The 23,286-nt window shown below is 34.2% G+C and overlaps 1 protein-coding gene across 1 annotated transcript in view; it reads right to left on the bottom strand.

Annotated features, from left to right (window-relative positions):
* LOC134270682 (uncharacterized) overlaps nt 1-22,199 on the bottom strand; it is a gene marked incomplete at its 3' end in the record, with an annotated part of 42,527 nt that extends 20,328 nt beyond the window's left edge. Inside the window, exons 1-5 of the mRNA XM_062752926.1 lie at nt 22,022-22,199; nt 21,650-21,754; nt 21,477-21,543; nt 21,010-21,389; nt 20,788-20,832 (exon numbers count right to left, since the gene is read on the bottom strand). Coding sequence (XP_062608910.1) covers nt 20,788-20,832; nt 21,010-21,389; nt 21,477-21,543; nt 21,650-21,754; nt 22,022-22,199 — 775 coding nt within the window. The remainder of the gene's footprint in view (nt 1-20,787; nt 20,833-21,009; nt 21,390-21,476; nt 21,544-21,649; nt 21,755-22,021) is intronic.
* Between the last annotated feature and the right edge of the window lie 1,087 nt (nt 22,200-23,286).

The following is a 23,286-nucleotide window of genomic DNA, read 5'->3' as shown; positions in this document are numbered from 1 at the left end:
AATTTTTTTAAATTGTGCAAATGAGTCAAGACCTTTCTGGTATATTTCTTGAGTGTTATGAGAGGGATACTGAGAGTAGCTGTTCTATTTCCTGCTCAAATGGTTCCAGAATTCCAGAGGAACTTGGCAGGTATAGTAGTTTGCGTGGGAGGCCAGCTTCGTGAACTCTTGCCACTGAAAACGAGATATGGCATCAGCAATAGAATAAGAATGACCTGGTACATGTTTGAGGCAGACTTTGATATTGTATTTTAATATTTTATAAAAAAGAGGCCTGAGGATGGACATAACTCTTGGTGACTTTGATGTTTTTTGGTTGCTTATCTCGACAACAGCCATGTTATCGATATGCAAGACTATTTTTTTTTGCCTTGTAGTTTGTGGTCCCATATGTACATTTGTATATTGCAAGAGCGACTGAGACTAACTCCAGATAGTTCAGATCTCTACAATCGTGATGTGACCATTCTGAGGGCCATTTTAGTTAGGACAATATTGTGAACAAATATGACCCCACACCCAAGTGAACCAGAGCTATCGGAGGATATGTGAATAGTGTCCTATCTGACCAGTGAATGTCTGGGAATACAGTTGTGCCGTTAAAGTCAGTTAGGAACTCGAGCCATATATCTACATCTTCGCGTAGTGCCTTTGAAATAGTGATATAATGGTGTTGTTTGTATCCCTGTGATAGGCTGTCATAAAATCGCCTACAAAAGGCTCTACCTGCAGGTATTGCCTTGGAAATTAATTCCAAAGATCCAACTAATGATTGCATTTCTTTAGGAGTAACGTTGCGCCGCTAGGCAACATTTTGTTGTTGGGCTTTAAGGGCGTCAACTTTATCTTTCAGGACAAATATAGTTTGGGTGATGGTATTAATCCCTTACCTAGAAATGTTAAACATGTTGTAGGACCTTCATTTTTTTTCCTCTGACAGATGAACGCCGAGTGTTTCACAGTTATGTCAAATGTTTGCATGAGGTTTTTGCACACAAGGGTGTTTGCAGGGCCTGCGAAAAGGAAATCATCAAGGAAGTACTAACGTGTCAATATTGGCTCGATCTTGAACAATCCAATGGAGGGCTTTTGCAAATTTTTCAAATGTGGCACATGCTATAGAGCAACCGAATGGGAGACACTTATCAAAATAATAATTGAAAATAAGAAAACCAAGCAAGGAAAAATCTTCGTGGCAAATAGGAAGGAGTCTGAATGCGCTAGAAATGTCTTTTTCTTGGAGCTGCTGAGGATTTGTTTGCGCAGATTTCATGTTTTTTAGATTTTTGGAATTCCCTTATACCCGAATAACAAATGTTGAAACCATATTGAAAACCATTGATTAATTCATGAGCAATATGTTGCAAGGGGAAGTCTTTTAGCATTGATTTTAGGATGTTAACGTTGACTGGGGTTGGGCCAACTCCCAGAGGCCTTGGGTTGTTTGGGGGGAGCCCTCTACTCTGAAATCTGCTTGGGGGCTACCGGGGTTGTTCGGCTTGGGATGGGCGAAAGTTTTCTGTGCGAAATGCCTGACTGCCAGCGGCAGTTTATGAGTGAGTGATATGGAGCATTTAAGCGTGTTGATAAGTGCAGTATGGTCTTCCACATGGGCCCTTGTAATTGAAGTCAAAGCTTTTTGGATATTAAGATGTATAATTTGGGGTTTGCTGTGATACGGTGCTGTGGCTATGTGACACCTACAAAAGCCATAATTCTGCATCGACCCCCTCCCCCCCCCCCCCCCCCCAGTTAGGAGTATGGTTCCTGGAGCGCTTTAGTCTAAACTGTATGTCATAATTGAGCCAGTTTAAGTTTGATGATCGCTTTGCAGCAGTGCGTATGATGTTAATGTATTTAAGGATTGTGTTCAGGGAACTTGGTCAAGTAAATGCTGCTGAAAATGAGGAACGCATTTGTCCATGTTTCGACTGAAGTAATTTTGATTTCCTTATGCCTAGCCTTTAACACTAATTCGCCAGCGACAAATGCGAGCTGTTGCTGGGGCTCGTCATCTGGATTAAGGGGAAGTAATTTGTGCAAGTGAATGAATGCATTATCATATATATTTTGTCTCAGGTTATCTGGGACATGCACAATGCGTCTGAAACGCTACATAATGAATTTGGAGTTGTTGCACTTGAATTAGATAATGTATTAGTGCTGCATGATATACCTGCCTAGAGCACTGTTGGCGATGCCTCAAACTCTGAGGGGTCAGGGTTGCCTATCACTGATGAAGCCGTAGGCTGGTTTGATAAGGCTGGAGGCATGGCGGCGGGAGTGACCTGGTTCAGGTGATTCATTGTGCTTGAAGCAGGGGTGACTTGGTTCGGTTGAGTCACGGTGCTTGTAGTCCTGGATGCTTTGGCCTATTTGGCAGCAGCTTGAGTTCGGCCGGACCTGGCATATGGAGATTTTGTGGTCGTTTTCACACGGAGCATGTTTCTATAAAATAAACAACTGTGTAACTCGTGTTTAACATATATATAATTATTTTTTTTTAATTTGTTTATATATTTATAATTTTAACTATTAATTTTTTTTTAGGAAGCTGAGATTGTAAATTATTAATATCGTTTACTAATTATGAATGAATAAATTATATGTAAACAGAGTTTAAGCCCTTATTTTTTTTTAACGTTTGAAATGCCGCCATTAACGGATGGTGATGTTAATATTGATCCGGCAAAATCTGCTGACATCTGAAGTGCTGGGGCCCAATCCCCTTCCAATGCTTCACTAGGTGTTTAATACAGTCCTAAGACCGGTGGAACAATACCTGTACAGTCAAGTAATCCACGTTATTGGGTTGAAACTTGTAGCTAATTTTTCTTTCGATGTTGTCTGATCAAAATCGGTGAAGCGGAAAGGATGTGTGCGCAAGCGCATTTATGACTTGGGTTATGTTGGAAATTTGGTTGAGGACAGAGGAGTTATCGCGCTTAGACTATTCTTCTTCGATAACTGGCATTTACCGCACATGATTACCTACATGATTTTTCGATACGCATGGTCTGTAAAGATGGCCAGGGATGCGGACTGGGGATGATTTTCCAACAGCTATAGAATAGGTGAAACGGAAATGGAATAACCTACATAGTACTTTTTTCGGGATTCATAATTTGAATTATTGAATGGAAAGCAAGATGTTATGATCGAACTAATTTCCCTTCTTAAACTGATTATTATTAATACCGTACCGTAACTTTGTCACCGTATTGCATGTCTCGGAGAAAAGCGACCCGTACAGGTTTGTCTTACATAGTTTTATTTTTTAAAATTAAATTTTCACTTGACTCCTGATTTTAAAAGTGTTACAATCTTGTCACAATTTTTTAAAAAAAAAATAATGTAATTTAATTCCATGATACTTCATTTGCAGGTCGGTTTATTTTCTTAATTATGGTGGAATAAATTGTACGCGCGCGTTACTTAAAAGGCATGTTGTAAAAAAATTAATTAAATTAAAATTATCGTTTGTAATTGTTGAATGCCCCCTTTTTTAAATTATAGTAGAAAGAATGACTTTTCTTAGCATTTATTAATTATCTGACAGATTAATTCATGGCATATTCAATCCCGATCATAAAAGATCTTAAAAATCATAAAAGATCTTAAAAAAAGAACGCTTAGATTACTTCTATGTCGTGTTACATTGTGGCAAATGCGGTAGCACTACTGAATTAAAAATCCCCTTATATTAAAAAAATCTCCTGTTGTCCCCCTGTCAGTCATTGACATTTTGCTCTCCCTGACTTTCTCCTATGACCCCCTGTCGTTGTCCCTGCTCTCCCTGTCCAGTCCATGTCGTCCCCTAGCTGTCGTTGTCCCTTCCCATCCTGTCTACACCCTGTCGTCCCAAGACATTCTCTGATCTCCCTGTCAAGTCCCTGTCGTCCCCTGTCGTTGTCCCTGCCTTTATTCACTTGCCTCTGTCGTTCACTGGTTAGGAAAAGGAGTTCAATATACCTGGTATATATATTTTTTTTTTGCATTAAAGAGTGAAAAATGATACAGTCTTGAAAATTCTTCAGTTTTTTTAAATGAAGACTCAATAATCAATTAACACATTTTTAAATTCCTTAACTAAATCCCCTGTAATTTAGTTTCTATTACTTATATCACAGGATGAAAATCCACCATTCAGTCGACTGAATGGTGGCTGAATGGATACTGAATGGTCACTGAAAGGTCACTGAAAAGACCCTTTCCCGTGACCTTTCCGTGATCATTCAGTTACCATTCAGTCGACTGAATGGCACATACATTTCAGTGACCTTTCCATGATCATTAAGTTGAATCTTTTTATTGAATAATCGGCTTATTTTTTTACTTAAAAATTTTATTTCACTTTTTCCTGGTATAATAGCATTAAATGTATCTAATTCCGAATAAAAAATAATAGGAAAAAAAATTAATACAAGAAAAACAAAAGGTCCAGGGGCCACAGCGCTCACCTGAGCATTTAACCTTGAATTTAAGCTTGAATTTAACCTCCCCCAGGCGTTCATCATTTTAACAAACTAGAATCTACACTACCTGAGGATAATTCCATATAAATATCACTAATCATAGCTTTGAAGTGCTTCAAAAGAAGATTTTAAAAGGTTTCACGATATATCCCTATGTAAAAATTGGGTGGGCCATTTTGGCCCCAGCCTTGCCCCAGGGGTCATGATTTGAACAAACTTGAATCTACACCACCTGAGGATGATTCCACATGAATTTCATCTTTCCTGGCCCAGTGGTTCTGGAGAAGAAGATTTTTAAAGATATTTTCCTATATATTCCTATGTAAAACTTGGGTCGGCAATTTTGGCCCCATCCTAGCTATAGCCCCGGGGGTCATCATTTGAACAAACTTGAATCTGCACTACCTGAGGATGATTCCACATGATTTTCGTCTTTCCTGGCCCAGTGGTTCTGGAGAATAAGATTTTTAAAGATTTTTCCTATATATTCCTATGTAAAACTTGGGTGGGCCATTTTGGCCCCACCCTAGCCCCGGGGGTAATCATTTAAACAAACTAGAATCTACACTACCTGAGGATGATTCCAAATGAGTTTCATCTTTCCTGGCCCAGTGGTTCTGGAGACGAAAATTTTTAAAGATTTTTCCTATATATATTCCTATCTTAAACTTGGGTGGGCCATTTTGGCCCCACCCTAGCCCCGGGGGTTATGATTTGAAGAAACTTGAATCTACACTACCTGAGGATGATACCAAATAAGTTTCACCTTTCCTGGCCCAGTGGTTCTTGAGAAGATTTTTGAAAAATGCCATTAATTTTTCTCTAATTAATAATTATCTCCCCTTGGATTTCCCTTCACCCAAGGATACTTTGTGCCAAGTTTGGTTAAAATTGGCCCTGTGGTTCTTGAGAAGAAGATGAAAATGTGAAAAGTTTACGACAATGACGACGACGACAACGACAACGACAACGACTACGACTACGACTACGACAGACAACGGACAAATTTTGATCAGAAAAGCTCACTTGAGCCTTCGGCTCAGGTGAGCTAAAAATTGCTCCCCTGCCCAGCATCGAACCCTGGTCTCCTGCATAGGTGTCCATGACCTTATCAATTACGCTACGACTTCTTGTTAAGTAATGCGGATTTAAAATCAATTAATTCATAGAAATCGATTGAACAATCAGTTCACCTGTTGTATCAAGGAGCTGCGATGTGTATATATCTTGTATATCTTTTGTATATTCTATGTTAGTTGCGCGGATTTTGGGGACAGACTAATTAATTACACATCTCCTATCGGGATGATGACAATTATCAGAGACGGGCACCTGTTCCTGTGTCAAAGATTTAAGATCGTTGTCAATTCTCTATCTAGAAACTTAGTAGAATGATTTTATTAAAGCAATATCATTTAGAAAGCTAAAATCTCCTAAATATTTTTTTTTCTACAAGAGGCATGTATTTACGATTTATTTATTCTTGTAATTAAAAAGAATTTAAAATAATGGCTTTCAAAAACTAAATATCCTGCAGTTTTGACAATGACATAATTAAGAAACGAAATTGATCAGTAATACTTACGATCTTCCAGAAATGGTTTAAATAATATAAATTCTGTCTCATCAATCAAAACTATATATTTCCATGAAAAAATACACGTATAAGCACTATTAGAATTTTGAATCGGTTATCGGATCATCATTTTTTATCACTTGAAGAATTTTTGTTTTCTAAATGTAACTAGAAAATTAAAAATCATTTAATAAGTCTCACATATTTTATAAAATTATAATAAATACTTAGACATATTTTAAAGTACCTGTATTTGATCACGATAAGTAAAAAAAAACAAACAATTAAGATTGAATAATAAATCTTTATTCAAAATATTGCTTCCTTGTTAAGGAAAAATATCTGATTATAAAATAATACGCTAGTGAAAAAATTGCTAAATTGAGACTTAAATATCACTGAAAGACGACAGAAAGGTCACTGAAAGTCGACGAAATGGTCACTGAAAGACGATAGAAAAGTCACTGAAAATTGATGGAAAGGTCACTGAAAGACGACGGGAAGGTCACTGAAAGTTGATGGAAAGGTCACTAAAAGTTGATGGAAAAGCCACTGAAAGTTGACGGAAATGTGTCCGCTGAATGGTGACTGAAAGGTATCTGAAATGTGACTGAAAGGTCACTGAAATGTATGTGCCATTCAGTGGCTGAATGGCCACTTAAGAATTACTGAAAGCCGCCTTTCAGTTTTAACTGAAAGGTCTTGTTTCTTCCTGTATATCTAATTGATTTTTTTTTAGTTTGGTAGCATTTCGTGGGGAGGGGGGGGAGACAGGAAAGAATTGCATCGATTCTAAGAAGAAATAAATTACCAATTTATTGCATCTTGTCATGCTAGACGGCATATACATGTACTTTATGAACCTTTTATATATATTTGCAAACTTTTTCGTGTTTTTTAAATCTACTTTGAAACATTTTTGAGCATAATAAATGTCTTTGTAAAAAGAACTAGATTTAAACGTTCGGGAATACATTATCAAATCTAGGCATCAAACTTCTTTTCTAATGAATTACATGATTAAAAATTGATTGAGAAGAATGATATATTAATGCATTAATAAAATTAATATGTAAGTAATAAATAAAAGTATTAAATAACTATAAATCTATTTTATTCATTTATTTTCTTATGTAAATAAATCTACAAATATACTGAAATAAGAATGAATGTATAAATAGATAAATAAATCAATACATGATAAAAATTATATTAATTTATCTATTTATTTGTAAAAATAAACCGAATTTATCAAACATTTATATGTATATCCCAAAAAATTGATTTATTGTTTTTTTTATTAATACAGTTTTTGTATATCCTAAAATTTACAAGAAAATAACTTTAAAGCATATTAAAACGACTTCATGTGCATGATGGATATCACAATAATTGTCTCATTATGCACAATATTAATCTCTCAATTAGATTTTTATTACTTTGTTTTGATTGAAAAAAATCGGTTTTCAAAAATCTAACACGGTTCTGAAAGAACATCAAAGCCATTGATGTTTACCAGTAATTAACTCGAGATACACAGTCTTGACACCTATTGTCTTTTTCACTGATTGCTAGACTTTGTTTATGTTGTGGCAGAGCGACCGTTTGCAGCTGTTTAAAATAACATTTTCTCTTTGTATGAGAACTGAATTTTTCAATCCAAACAAAATAGAAGTATCAAAGAAGCTATTGGCGGGAAAAGATTGTGCATAATGAGACGATTATTTTGATACAAACAAATTAAATAATCAACTACCCGAAAATGGGATTTGCTTGGCTTATTCTGTGTAAACCAATTAACGATAAAAATAAATGTGTCAAGTATTTTTGAAGCATATCAAAATTAAACTACTTTTAATTATTTAACTTCCATGATGGATATCAAAATAATCGTCTTATTGTGCACAATTTTTACCCGTCACGCAACCTTAATGTAGAATGAGCATTGGATATGTTTGACAAATTGTCAAACCTATAGTTTTATATGGATGTGAAGTGTTGGGGTTTAATCAGTCACCATTCATTGAAAATTTGCATTTAAAATTTGGTAAGCATATTTTGCATGTAAAATCCGCAACACCCAATTTTATGGTTTATGTTGAATTAAGTAGATACGCTATTTAAATTATTATAAAGGTTGAAATGATAAGTTTCTGTTTCATTTTTTACAAAGGGATAAATTATCATCGAATTTGTGTTTTAACGAACTACTATAATCCATGATGTACCTTTGTCAAATCTATATTGAATGAATGTGGACTTTCTTATATTTGGCATACTTGTCAACCTTTAAATGTATCATGGCTGAAGAAAATAGCGTTTAACACTCTATATGATCAGTTTCAACAGAATGGGTATAGTGGATTGTTAAGAATATATAAAACTTTGTTTAGAAAAGTATTTACTAGTATCCTTGCCTTTTAAGTACTGGAAAATACTTTGTAGGTTTAAAATTTGTAATAATGAATTACTAATTGAAGTTGGAATATGGCATTATGTACCAAGAGAAAACCGAATTTATAAATTATGTATCAAAAATGAAATCGGTGATGGATTTCACTACTTATTTAATTGTAATGATTCACTTATCTTGAATTCAAGGTTATCATTATTATCAAAATATTACTATTCACATCCAAATGTGTATAAGTTTCATCAACTTTTGAATACAAAAAATCAGCTAAATTGAAAAAAAAACTATGAAAATTTATAAAAATTACTTTTGAGAGAGTTGGCTCTCCTGGTTAGCTCATTGTAAGTTTTGTTACTTTGTACTTTTTTTTCCTTTTCACGCATGCACATATATTTAATTATACTTGTTATCTTTCTCAACACTGTACTTGTGTCAGTTTATGAGAATAAATTCATTGTCATTGTCAATAGCTTCTTTGATACTTTTATTTTGTTTTGATTGAAAAAAAAATCGGTTCTCATACAAAAACAGCTGCAAACAGTATACGGTCACTCTGTCACAACATAAACTAGGGCAAATTGTAACGGGGACCGTTACAGATGTTCCTCAAACGCTCCCCAACTCCCTCTTGGTGCCTTATTCCCTGTAAGTTTCATTAAATAAGACGAACTCTATGCCTTTTAGACTATAACAATGTTTTCCCACAATCATATTAAGTATATTCAAATTTATGCATTGCACGCATGCACATTTGAATGCATGTGCGTAATGACCATATAATCTTGTATACACTATTTAACATACTAGAAATTACAGCATTTAATCCAAAAGTATTTAAAAAATACGTTTAATCTAGTGTATTTGTAATTTTCCTCATTTCACGTGCACGCACGTGCATGCATGTTAATGATGACCATACCTTTTTAGGAGTCCCTTATGTCTATCTTTGTTCTAAATTCCATCCTCTTTGGTTGATAACAAAGGAACTTATGGCAATTTAAAGTTTAACCAACCAGATTGCAGCGCATAGGTATGTGCGTGATTTCATGAAAATTATTATATATCAAATTATAATATATTCTTATGCATGACTATGTTTTAAATATCCAAGCATTTTGTTAAAAAGCAAAAGAGACATTGAGATTTTTGTTTTAACCAATCAGAGTGAAGCACATGTGCATGCACGTGCATGCATGTGCATGATGTCCATACTTCTTTGTAGGAGTCAATAATGTCTATTAATGCTCTGAATCCGATCCTGTTTGGTTGGAAACCAAGGAAGTTAAAGTCATTTAAAGTTTTAGCCAATGAGATTGCAGCGTACGTGCACGCGAGTGTTTTCTTGAAAAATGTTATATATTGTACTGTAGTATATCGTCATGCATGACTATGTTTAAAATTTCAAAGCATTTCGGCAAATAAAAAAAAACAAAAAAGATTTTGAGCTTTTGTTTCAGCCAATCAAAGCGCAGCGCACGTGCATGCGCGTAAGTTCGTGCTAATTTGATTACTGGTAAACATCAGTGTCTCGGATGTTCTTTCGGAACCGTGTCAGGGTTTTGAAAACCGATTTTTTAAAAATTAAATCAAAATATCAAAAATCTAATTGACGGATTAATATTTTGCATAATGAGACGATTATTTTGATATCCATCATGGACTTAGAATAAAAAGAAAGTCGTTTTAATATGCAAATAAAATACCTTGTAGCATATTTCCGAGTGAAAAGAAAAACCCTGTATAAATAAAATAAAACTAATAAATCATATTTTGGGGATATAAATGAGTGATAAATTTGGTTTATTTTTAATTAAAAAACAAATAAATGAATAGAGTTATATAATCTTTATAAATTATGTACAATGTACTTATCTTATTATTCATTTATTCTTAATCCAGTCTATTTGTCGATTTATTTACATAAGAAAATAAATGAATGAAATAGATTCATAGTTTATTTTTTTTAATTACTTCTACCTTTATTTTATTATTGCATTTATATATCATTCTTTTCAATTATTTTTTATTCATTTAAGTCATTAGAAAAAAATCCCCATGCATAGATTTGATAATGAATTTCTGTGCTCACTTTTTTCTGAACTACCGTATATACTCGCCTATAAGTCGGTCTGCCTATAAGTCGGTTTCATTTTTTGACGTTATTTTGGCGGGATTTGCTATTGACCCGCTTATAAGCAATTTTTTGCTTAAATCTAGTGACAATTTCAAGTAAATCCATTGATGTTTTCATCCGGTTTTTTAATTTATATTTTTCGAAATGACACTCATATTCAATCATAAATTATTAAACATAAAGGCAATGCTCACTTGAAATAAAAAAAAAATAAAATATGTATATACTTGTACTTCGTAATCATATTTATAGAGAATAATACATACCCTTTTCCATATCATATACTGTATCAGCCCGAGACACCAATATCAGCCAGAGGGCCGAAGGCCCGAGGGCTGATATTGGTCGAGGGCTGATACAGGATGTGATGTGGAAAAGGGTATGTATTAATATGTTTATTACATACTTAGTAATAAAATACAGCATGCATTAAGTTGAGAAGAAAATAAGTAAATAATAATGCAAGGACTTCTTACGTACATGTACATGGTGTATTGTCTCATACAATTTGGGTTTGTTTCTACTTCTATTTCAATGCACTCCATCCGTAATTTGATAATAATCTATTACATGTATTTGTAAATTAAGATTAACCTTATTTTCAAAAAGTTAAAATTTAGAGAATATGAACCCACCAAATATTGTGTATGATCACAAGTACTGTTTTGTGGTTTGATTTACTAAGGGTGTGATATTGACGTCACAATTACCGTATCAGCCCTGCAGGGCTAATATGGATTTGCAGGGCTGATATAGGTTATCAGCCCCGCAAATCCATATCAGCCCTGCAGGGCTGATACGGCTATTGTCACGTCAGCCATATCGCATATGCAAAAAACCTGTATTTATTACTAAGTGTGTAATAAAATCTAAGAATACATAAATTATCTTATATATCCAGACATTTTATTTGATAATCGTCGGGCATGCAAATAAAAACTACCTTTTAGCCTCCAGAAAAATACCAATCTCTTTATGACTCGCCTATAAGTCGGACATAGAGTTTTAGACCAATATTTAACTCCCAAAATACCGACTTATAGGCGAGTATATACGGTATGTCATTTTGTTCACCTAGAAGCAAATTTTTTATGACGTTTTCAATTTTTTTGCTCAACCTAGGAACTGAAAAGAGCCTTGGGTAATTTTATATTTATTTTTTACAAGTTTGATACGTTGTCTTTCCCTTTGGACACTACACTTACGTGATCTGCCACTTCGATCCTTGTTTTCTGCATTCCACGTCTTTGTTGTCGCTTTAAAAACTGCATATTGTAGATATAGGCGTTTCTCTGATATATCCTTTAACTTTACATAAGCTTTAGAAAACGATAGGTTAATTTATTTTTCGGATGCACACGGTGTGGAAACGCACTTTGAAATAAATTCACACTTTGAAAATTGTTTTCAAAGTGCGTTAAAATTGGGACAAAATCAACGCACTTTGAAATAAAATTTAAAATGCATTAAATTTTGGACACACTCGATGCACTTTGAAAAAAAAATTCAAAGTGCGTTAAGAGTGTGCATATTTACAATTGGACATATAACGCACTTTGAAAAAAAAAATGTATAAAACAACAAACTCTATACTGAGGTTATAGTTATTTAGAGAATCAACTTTTATTAACTATATTTTTCGAAAAAAACATTTTAATTTACATGTTTTCATTTAACCTCATTGGGAACAAGGAGAAGGCGAGTAGAAGGTCTCTCAGCCCAGCTCTTTTTTTATATATATATATACATTGTACCTTGTCCTCGGTAGCAAATTGAAAGTGGACACCCCCTCAAAAGCAAGCTCCGATTTTCAATGTATATATATATTTGCAAAACATTTGAGTTCCAAAGACCCCCCTCTCCCAGTACCGATGCTTATCCTACACCCAAATACATGGGAAATAAACATGTTCGGTACGTAAGTCTCTGTCTAAACTTTAGCTTTTCTGGTTTATTAAAACAAAGGAAGAGAAAAGTAGAACTTGGACTTGACATTTTGTAATAGCAATAAATAAGACCTGTTGAAGTCTCTTTATTGTGGTAAAGAATCTTGCAATCCGACTAAAACTGTATAAAAATTTTTGAGTATTTCAATATTTTGATTTAGGTACATCATGCATAAAGGGTTCTCCATGGACCATACATGTATAAATTTTCTAGCGTAAGAGTTTAAAGAAAATAGCGTCACAATTCCGCCACAGTCAAAATATTAGGGCCATCCTAAGATTTTCGTCGTCGATTTATAAATCAAATGAACCTCTAAATTATGTAACTTTTTACAGTTTCTAATGCTAAACTGTTAATTTGTTCTAATTAGGGCCCGTTGTTTGATTTGCACAATCAATTTTCTTCTAGACCTTACTTATGTATGAACTGATTTAGGCGCGAGTGTGTGACCTACTAGAATTGCTCCTGTCCTTTAAAGGTATTTGGACACAAATTTAAAGTTTATATTTTCTCTATAGTATAACAACTTATATATTGTAAATAGCATTTCACACAAAAATTAATACAAAATCTTATTTCATTTAACAGTTATTGAAATTTCTAAATTTTGGAGGGTTTGACTGGCACATTTTAAATCTATTCTTACATCTTAGGAACCATGTCAACATTATTCGATGAAATCAATTATGATTATGATTATGAAATATATGGATATAACGAATAGTATTCATGTCAAAAATTCATTAAAGAATATAAAATAGGAGCAGAGCAAACAGGGATTTCCAAAATATCATAGGTGGGATCAGGTGCCATGGTGGAGTGAGTATACATTGCCCACCAGTCACACCCGCCGTGTGCTGCTCCTGGTCATGAATGTATGTAACTGAGGGTAGTCTACTTGTTTTACATGTTATGATGAAATCACACCAAAACTGTATAAAATCAGTAAAGTTTTTCAAGTATTTTGCAAAAAAATTAATTTCAATAACATTTTACCTTGGCAACACCATTTATTGAAATCAAAAACTGAAAGGAGAATCGTATATCTTAATTTAAACTACCCGTTTTTCGCGTTATATTGAAATTAGGCTAAATTGTACAAGGAGTGTGATATTGATCTTTTGGTAACCATGTGTAATGTATTTTAATTTATGTTGATGTACGACTTATCTAGTAACGGAAATTTGGATTATCTACCCTAGCAGTATACAAAAATTACCGCCATGTCTGTTTGATACACTCAGCAATCTAAGCTATATTAATACAATACCAGAATACTACATGGTGCCAAAAGGAACTTGAAATGGCAACTCTTCCGTTCGATCAGCCCAGATTCTACTGACAAGCCGGAGATCTGTACCAAGAATTTTGTCGGTTCAGGCAACACCTGGATTTCATTTCCAAAGGGCCACTATCGAAATCTGATGCCAAACATAACGCAGAATGGATCGGTATGTGGAATGGACAAGAAGGTAGGGAATTGTACAAAACTTTTTTTTTAGAAAATGACGATGAAGACTACCCAAAGAAAATTCTGAAGAAGTTAGAGAACATTGTATGCCCCAAAGAAAACAAGTGAATGGCAGGATTCACACTTCACCAACGAACACAAAAGAGGCAAAACTTTTGATAACATTGTTAATGATCTCAAAATCTTAGCTATGGACTGTAATTACGCGGATTATAATGACATTTTGAATGACTATAATTAGAGGCGTCAGGCATAAGAAAGTGCAAGGGAGATTATTAGATTAAGGTCATAATATCACATTAAGAAAGCTATAGAAATTGGACAACAGTTTGAACTGTCACAAGCACAAGTCACATTATTAAGAGGAAAGGAAGTGTTGAAAACAGACTCTCATTCACAAACAAATACAACCAAAATCAATGTTCAACAAAACTGTTAAAAATGGAAGACCAAAAACCTAAAAATCAAGTGACAACCCAAATTGTTCAGGTTGCTGTTTGGGACACGAACAGGGAAAGTGTCCAGCACTAAGAACCTTTTGTAGTTATTGTAAACAGTGAAACCACTGAAAGAAAGTGTGTCGGAGGCGGCTGAAACTGATCAAAGTCAGCACGGCACAGCGAGATACAATCAGAGGAAGAGGAACTACTTACCATTAGTTTGTTAACGTCCGTCAAGTCCGGTCGAAATGACAATTGGGACGTTCGTCTTGGTATCAATGGTAAGCAGGTTCGCTGTAGGATGGACACAGGAGCACGGACTAACATACTTACATCGGCTAAAATTTGAAACTTTGCAGGATGCACACTAGTGAGCTCCATCAAATCTCTTAAGTCATTCAGCAGCCATAAGATCAAACCAATAAGGTCAGTAACTCATCCAGTTGTTTACCATGTTCGTAAAACTATCAATCACTTTGAAGTGGTCCAGTTAGATAAAGAGAATATCATTAGTGGTGATACTGCAGGTACTCTTGGAATGGTATACGAGGCCGAACCTGATTCACAGATTCCGATATCAGCTGTGACTGAGAATACAGAAAGTACACGTGAACTACCCAGAGACAGTCCAGAACTCGTAGAAACTACAGGAATACTACCCGGTGAATACCATCTCAGTATAGATGAATCCGTACTAGCAGTCATTAATTCCGTAAGGAAACTATCAGAAGCATTTATGCTAAGGGTAGTTGACAAGCTGAGAGGGATGGAAGCTAATGGATACTTCACAAAAGCAGACAAGCCAACAGAGTGGGTCAGCTCAATGGTAGACAGTGTAAAGGGAGAAAAAATACGCATTTGCATAGATTCAAGGGATTCAAATCACGCCATAAATCGGGAGCACCACCATTTGAAAACTATTGACGATGTCATATCAGCTATACCGAGAGCCAAGATATTCTCGGTATCGGACGCCAAATCTGGATTTGTACAGATTCAGCTTGATGAAAAGTCATCGCACCTGACAACATTTAAACACACAATCGGAAGATAACATTGGCTCCGACAACCCTTCAGCATAAAATCAGCACCAGGAATCTAACAGAAGATCATGGACAACATGATATCCGGAATCAAAGGTGAGTCTGAAATCATAGGTGACATCCTCATTCCAGGTGAAACACACGAGGACCACGACTTCAGACTTAGAAAAGATATGGAACGGACAACAGACTTCAATCTGAAACTGAAATTGAAATATGCAAAACTTGTTAGTCTAGTGTGCCATACAAGGGCCATATAGTGTCGGACCAGGGACTCAAACCAGATCCGGATAAAATCAAGGCTATACTTACATGTAACATGCCAGCTACACGTGACAAGGCGGGTGTTAGCAGGTTCCTTGGACTTATACAGTTCTTGTCAAAATTCAGTCCAAACTTGTTTGAAGAATCCATCTCAAGTCTGATGTGGAATTCCAATGGAACCATAAACAGAGATTTAAAGACGTGTGTACCATGTCACCAGTGTTAGTTCTATTTGAAGTGAATAAACCGGTCGAGATCGAGTATGATTCAATTAAAAACGGACTCGGAACAGTCTTGATACAGGAAGGCTGTGCAGTAGCTTCTGGTTCTAATGGAAACAGAGAAACAGTACGCACACATTTAGAAGGAAATGCAGGCTATAGTGTGCAGTTGTCAGAAAGGAACTATGATGTACATTTCAGACACTCTATGGAGGGCTTATAATTACCTAGACGTAAGCCGTGAAGAGGAGAAAGAGATAGCAGACATAATCTGTATGTTATCCATAACACCTGAGAAATACTCCGAAATCCAGAGATCAACAAGAAGTGAACTCGAAACTCTCATGAGCACCATTCAAACAGGATGGCCAGACACAAGAATGATTCTCCTTTGAAGTTTGACAGTACTTTGACTCAAGGGATCAGCTATCAGTTCTTGGCAGTATTATGTACAAGGGAGGTCGAATAGTCATCCCAACCAGCTTGCGGAAAGAGATGCTTAACCTTATACAAGTCTCACCTTTGGATAGTCAAGTCAAAGAGTCGTGCCAATGAAGTCATGCATTGGTCAGCCTTGAATGCTGACATAGAACAGGCCTAAGAAGTAACTGTCCTTCTTGTGTAGAGTATAAAAAAAAGCAAAATAGAGAACCTCTAATGCCAACACCAACTCCAGATCTACCATACACTCTTGTTTGATTTCAGAGGCAAGAAATACCTGATCGTGGTGGACTACTACTCAAAATACATTGACGCCGTAGAACTCAGATCAGAGACAACTACAGCCATATAGAAGCCATGAAAACAGTTTTTGCATGCCATGGACTTCAACGGAAATTCATGTTTGACAATGAACGTCAATTTAGCTAACTTTACTTCAACACCTCCTGCACTGAACGTGAGATTGAATATGAAAGAAGCGGCCCTCATTTCCAAAGCTCGATCGGCGAAGCTGAGAAAACAGTACAAATTCTTAAGAGCCTATGGACAAAATGTGACGACAAGCAACTTGCTCTGCTAGATTAAAGAACAACTCCCCTAGAAAACATTAATCTATCACCAGCTCAACTGTTGATGGGACGCAGACCTAAGAACACACTTCCAGCATCACAGGATCTACTGAAGAAAAGTACTGCAACACCTTAATGCCCGGAAAGCCAAGCAGAAATTTTACTATGACAGGAGAAGAAATGTGAAGGAGTTATCACCCCTTAACAATGAAACAATAGTCAGAATTGAAACACCTGGTTCAAAGTCCTTATCTCCTGGAATTGTCGTCGAGAAAACAGACAAACCAAAATCTTATCTAGTAAAAAGCAATTAAAGGGAGATGCTGTAGAAATCGTGTTCACCTCCCAAATCAAGCTACACATACCATGCATGTTTCATTTCTTTATTTAATTTATGGTGTGTTCAAACAAACTAAATAAATTCGTGGATATTTGATAGCTATAGGGCAGTACACGTATCATTCTAGAATTGTTGAATCAAATATAAGTGCCACAAGTATCAAAAATGCATAATTTGGAATGTCTGAATGATGACATAAAAGGACATGCAACATGCTGATATCATGGACCTTGATCATGTCATGTGATAATGCCGATTTTCGATCAAAATATATATGTGAAGTGCATAAGAAGAAATCATTAATTAAAATAAAAGCAATTAAAATACAGTAATTAATGTTTTCAAAACATTTTTTTATTAAAGCCCTTTTCTGAACAAAAATACAGTTTATTAGTTACATATATTGTAGGCACCATTATTCATATCCGGAGACTCAAAACGTTTTGGATCCATATCTTATGCATGCCCATCTTAGGAATTAAAGTAGATTATGCAAGCAACTTTTTATTGAATCATAAATTAAAGAATTCCTGATGAGAAATAAAAAAAAATGTTTAAACCTAATAAAAAACACAAATTAACACCACCAGGACGAACCGGTTGAGCAGGCCAATCCATTGAAAGACAGCTGTCCCAGTGAGCCTACCACAGAAAATACTGCTCTACCTCAAGTAAGCGATAAACCCGCCAATGACAAAAATGCACTGCAAACCAGATCGGGACGAATCGTTAAACGACTTGAGAAACTTGACTTGTGAAGTGATTGTAAATAATTCTGTAAGTGACTTTTGATGTAATTTGCATCTAGTCAGCAGTTTGCATTGTGCTAAGGGGCATAATAATCCCCGTGCAGCTACCAGAACATAAGTTCTGCTATATTAGTAATTGTTTTTATTTGTTTTGTTTATTTTAAGTGTTCAAAACAAAATCAAAATTTTTGCTATGTACAATTAAAAGATTTAAACACATTTCTATGACCGGTACCTGTATATTAAATAAAACGAAAAAAACTGTCTTTAATTGTAGTGAGGGGAATGTAATGAACATGTTCTTTAATCTTAATACGACTTATCTATCAACGGAAATTGGGATTATCTGCCCTTTCTGTATACACAATTTACTACCATGTCTGCATGCTATTGACCAGAATAAATTATGTTTAATACACTCAACAGTGTCTGTTAATACTATACCAGAATACTACACCACAGCAAAACATTCCTGGAAACCGATATATAGCGAGAATTATGTATCATAAAGTAGTCTACTGTGTATCACATTGTATTGAAACTAAACAAAAATTGTTGGAGGGGTAGCATTTGAAAAAAAAATGATTACAGACGAAGAGACAGCTAGAAGGATGAAAGGAAACGTTACGACGAGTAGAGCTAAAGTGTTTCCTTTTACTTTGGAATGATTAGTGCACTTTTAATTGTTTTTGACTATGGTTCATGAAAAATTAAAAAGTGTTAATGGACGAACACTTAAAAAAAGAGATAAATGGGCGGGAAAATGACGCATTTCCTTCATGAACACTTACTCGATTCTTTTCCTAAAATAAGCAATCTATATGAATACCCTTTAATCATAAAAATGACTTGTTAGCATTTAAATCATGGATATGGAGATTACGAACAGTATTCAATTTAAAACATATCACTATTTTGTATTTTGACTGACAAACTATATATTCCTTATTTTTCGCGAGTACTTTTTATCGCGAACTGGCTCTTTAACGTCAAATCGTGAGAATTATAATTTGCGCATTAACGGTTGATAATTTATAATTTACATAGATTTCAGCACCATAAAAATAAATGCGAGTAATATTTTCGAGAAATCACGCGGAAATTAATTCCTCGAGTATAATTAGGAATCTACAGTAGGCTATATAAATTTTATTGCCCATACTTTTCATTTGTTATTTGACGACATAGTTTTCCGGCTACCTGATTTATAAATAAGGCCACGGCTGGTCTGATGTCAGGTGGGGAATGTGAATTACTTCTTTAAGGCACCTGATCCCATATCAGGGATCGCCAGAGGTATATCATTTTATTCCTTAATCACAGATAATCATTGATTGTAGCTTTTCTGATATCGATCATTGTATGTTATTTTCATCTGATTCATCTTCAGGTAATTAACATAAAGTTTTATCTGTTATTTAGTTCTCTTAGTTGAAAATTCCTGTTTCAGAATTTTGCAGACAATTTGAACACCAATGATAATTAAAGATAAAACAGGTTTAGAGAGTAATTTGTGTAAGATTCTAATGGAATCTGAACTTATATTACAAATAAAATTGATAAATATTATAAGAATGAATCATTTTTATGTTTTAAATTTCGTATTATGTGAAATAATCTGGATATGAATATCTAATTTCTTTGATGGTGAAAATTATGATTTATTGAATTATTTTCCCGAGAAACCGTATGCTTCTGTGGGTATGACGATACGTTTCATTTGACCGAAATAATATCTACAAATTATTTTATTTTAATCAAAAAATGACATCTATAGACTCCTTTTAAGAATATCCGATCCTAAGCCAGGAAGGGTAACTCTTTAATTTATAATTTAATTCAAAAGTCTTAAATTAAAGCTTGAAATTGAAATTTTTTCATGCAACAATTTTCATTTTATGCCTAAACTTATGATTCAATGTTCTTTAAAGCTTTAACAAACGGTATTTAAAAGTTGAAATTTGTACCTCATAGAAGAAAGTAAAAATTACATATTTTAAAAAAAAAATCAAAGTTCTTTTAATTTAGTCTAGTTACCAATGTTTATAAGCAAGATTTGAAATTAGAAGTGATGTAAGGTGTTTTCCTTGAAAGGAAACACTTCATACACTATGCATTATGAAACGATGGAAGTAAGTACATGTAGGAGAAATGAAAATACCGAATTAGTATAAAAATCATGCAATTTTTCTTTAAAACCTATGATTTTTACTCCTTAAATGTATTTCTTGATCAATTATCATATAGAAAAAATTCACTATGTAGTTCTAATCGCATTTCCTGAAAAAAAAAATTGGTTGAGATTTACTTATTTTCCTTATATAATATGATTAAATTTAAAGATGAAGTTTAAAGAAACACCGTGGGTAAATAAATTTTACTTTGAGAATTTAGAAACATCTTTGTGAGCATTTTCAATTACTCTGCGTGATTTTCAGAACCTGAGGATCGGATAACCTTAATTTTAATTAGCCAAAGGTAGTTTATTTGTTACATTTTATTTTTTGACATTAAATAAGAACCAATACCGATTATATATGAGAATTTTCGATTAATGATAAATATCGCAATGCAATCATAATAATGTATAAAAAATACTGTAGTTTCTTTCATATTGCTATTTCTCTCATTTTTTTTTCTTGATATTCATGGCTTTCTATTAAGAATTAAACAAGGAAATAATAATCTTATAATTTCTAATTACCTTGGAAGTTTTCCTCCTCTGTTGGCAATAAATTGATTCCTTCATCTACAAAACAATCATTTTCTTGTTTATTTTATTTTCGTATAGAGGATGTTATGTATATGTCGTTTACAATTTCTCTTATCAAATAAATACATTATCTATTACCATGCAGTTATACTAACTGTATTACGCTTCAAGCTTATGATATAAACTTAAAATTTTAGATAAGAACAGACGTACATAAAAAGTCCTCCTCCTGATTTTTTAATCTTTGCCTTGTTTTGAGCACCATCCTAACTTTTATTAGAACAAAAATAAGAAATAGCGTAACAGCCACAGCCCCAAGACTTCCAAAGATTGCCCATTTATGTATGGAGCTATTTTCTGGGTTTGCTGTTGTTTGAAAATTCGTTGCTGAAGTGTTATGAATTCCTAAATCTGTAGGAATTCCAGGCGGAAATGTCTCTGTTGTGTTTTCAGTAGATACATGTATAGTCCAAGTGCTATTTCGGTATGCTGTTGTTTGAAAATTTGTTGCTGATGTGTTATGAATTCCTAAATCTGTAGTAATTCCAGGGAGAAATATCTCTGTTGTGTTTTCAGTAGACATTGTCCAAGTGCTATTTGTGAAAGAAGATTTATGTTTACAATTACTATTTAACACAAACTACATTTCCTAACTTGATAGATATATAAAAATCACTTACGTATTTGCACATGATGGATCAGCTAGATAGCAATGGAACTGCTTGTTAATCCCATGACAGGCAGGGTCTGATTAAAATATATAAGAAAGATAAACATAACCCGATTTCAAAATAATGTGTCAACGAGTGTAAGGTGTCAATTGAAAGAAAATGATGAAAGATATTTTTCTTACATTTGTATATATCCATACTATTGAAATCAATATCTGGGCATCCAGTAAGAAAACCAGAACAGTTACTTGTAAAAAGTTTACCCTCTGCGGTTTCCAAACATTTGCCTAAATAGATAAAATAAAATTTAAATAAAAGATTCTTAAGTTTGTACGGTATAAGATCTGACATGATTACAGGCATTCATGATTCATATTATTAACATTGTAAATTTGCTCGGCGAATATTGTAACAATTTTCAATAAAATTGCCCGGTTACCCTTTTTTTTGCATTTGATTAGTTCCATTAATTTGGTTAGATAAAAGGAATAGATTCCCATCTTCATATTCCTTCCGTTAGCATAACGACAATATATATTACAATGACTACACACCTCTTTCTATTAATACCATGACTCCATTGTGACAGAGTTCTACCAGTTTGGTCTTTTCTCTGTTAGGGAGACATATATACTGATTATTTCCATATTTGTCACGACCACAGCCAAGTCTTGAAGAAGCTCTCACGGTATCAGCCAGATTACGGGGACAGGAGTCGACAGTACTCTCCATAGCTATGATATAATTAGATACATGATAAAAAAAAACATACCCATCAAGTGCGAATTTAAGTACTACAGAAAAAAATCATAATACACAGGAATTGCTGTTTTTTTTTTAGGTCAATGCGGTGATTTAAACAGCAGGAGCACAATACTCAATGAGCCTGGACAGCGAGCCTTCGAAGGTGGCTAAATCATCTTATTAGCATTAAAAACAGCAATAACTGTATTATTATATATGATAAAATCTGTTTTTGATTTAAATAATAGATAAGTCTTATTAATTACAAATTTAAACAAGAATACATTGTAACAGGAAATAATGGATCAGGAATAATTCAATATATTGACCTGCAATAATTTCTTTTATTATACTTTCATGTTAAATACTAAAATCTGAGTGGCTAAGACGCAGTTAACAATCCGTTCCATTACCCTCAGCCATAGCAACACACGTGACAACGGGCAACACAACGGTTATGCCACATGCGTGGAAATTATGCGCGTACGGTTCACCGTAGAATTCTAAAAGCGTCAGTTGCGCGTTTGAAAGAACCAGAATAAATCTAAAGTCAATAAAAGCTTGCGTCCGATGTAGCTTACTTGAAAACAACAAACGACAGACGAAACATGCTTGCAAGTGCAGAAATAATGAAACTTTAGATGATAAAGGACTTTTAGAGTATTAAACAAACAATAAAGAGGTCAGTAAATCTTTTTCGAAGTAGCGGGAAGTTTCAAAGCTTGCTAAACATGAACGTAAAGACGATAGACGATTTTTTTTCTGACATCCTAAATCAACAAGACATTCAGTATAATAAAATAAATGGTGTTTGTTTTGGAGGGTAACAGTTGAAATTGACCCCCCTCGGAAAACCATTGTCAACCTCCGCTGACGCGTCGGTTGACAATGGTTTCCCTTGGGGTGTCAATTTCAATTGTTACCCTCCAAAACAGGCACCATTTATATAATATACTGCCCTGCAATAATCCCTGATATTGATATAGAAGTTCACTTGAAGGTCAATTGTGGTAGTATTTTTTTAAACAATTCCAATCTGATATATAGAAATTATTCAATCATATGATAATATACC

This window comes from Saccostrea cucullata, unplaced genomic scaffold (genome assembly GCF_032062105.1).
Source record: "Saccostrea cucullata isolate Sc308-1 unplaced genomic scaffold, CSIRO_AGI_Scuc_v1 ctg2274, whole genome shotgun sequence".
In the NCBI taxonomy this organism is placed as follows: Eukaryota; Metazoa; Mollusca; class Bivalvia; order Ostreida; family Ostreidae; genus Saccostrea; species Saccostrea cuccullata.
The sequence above is the reverse complement of the archived record's forward strand: the minus strand, read 5'-3'. Positions and strand labels throughout refer to the sequence as shown.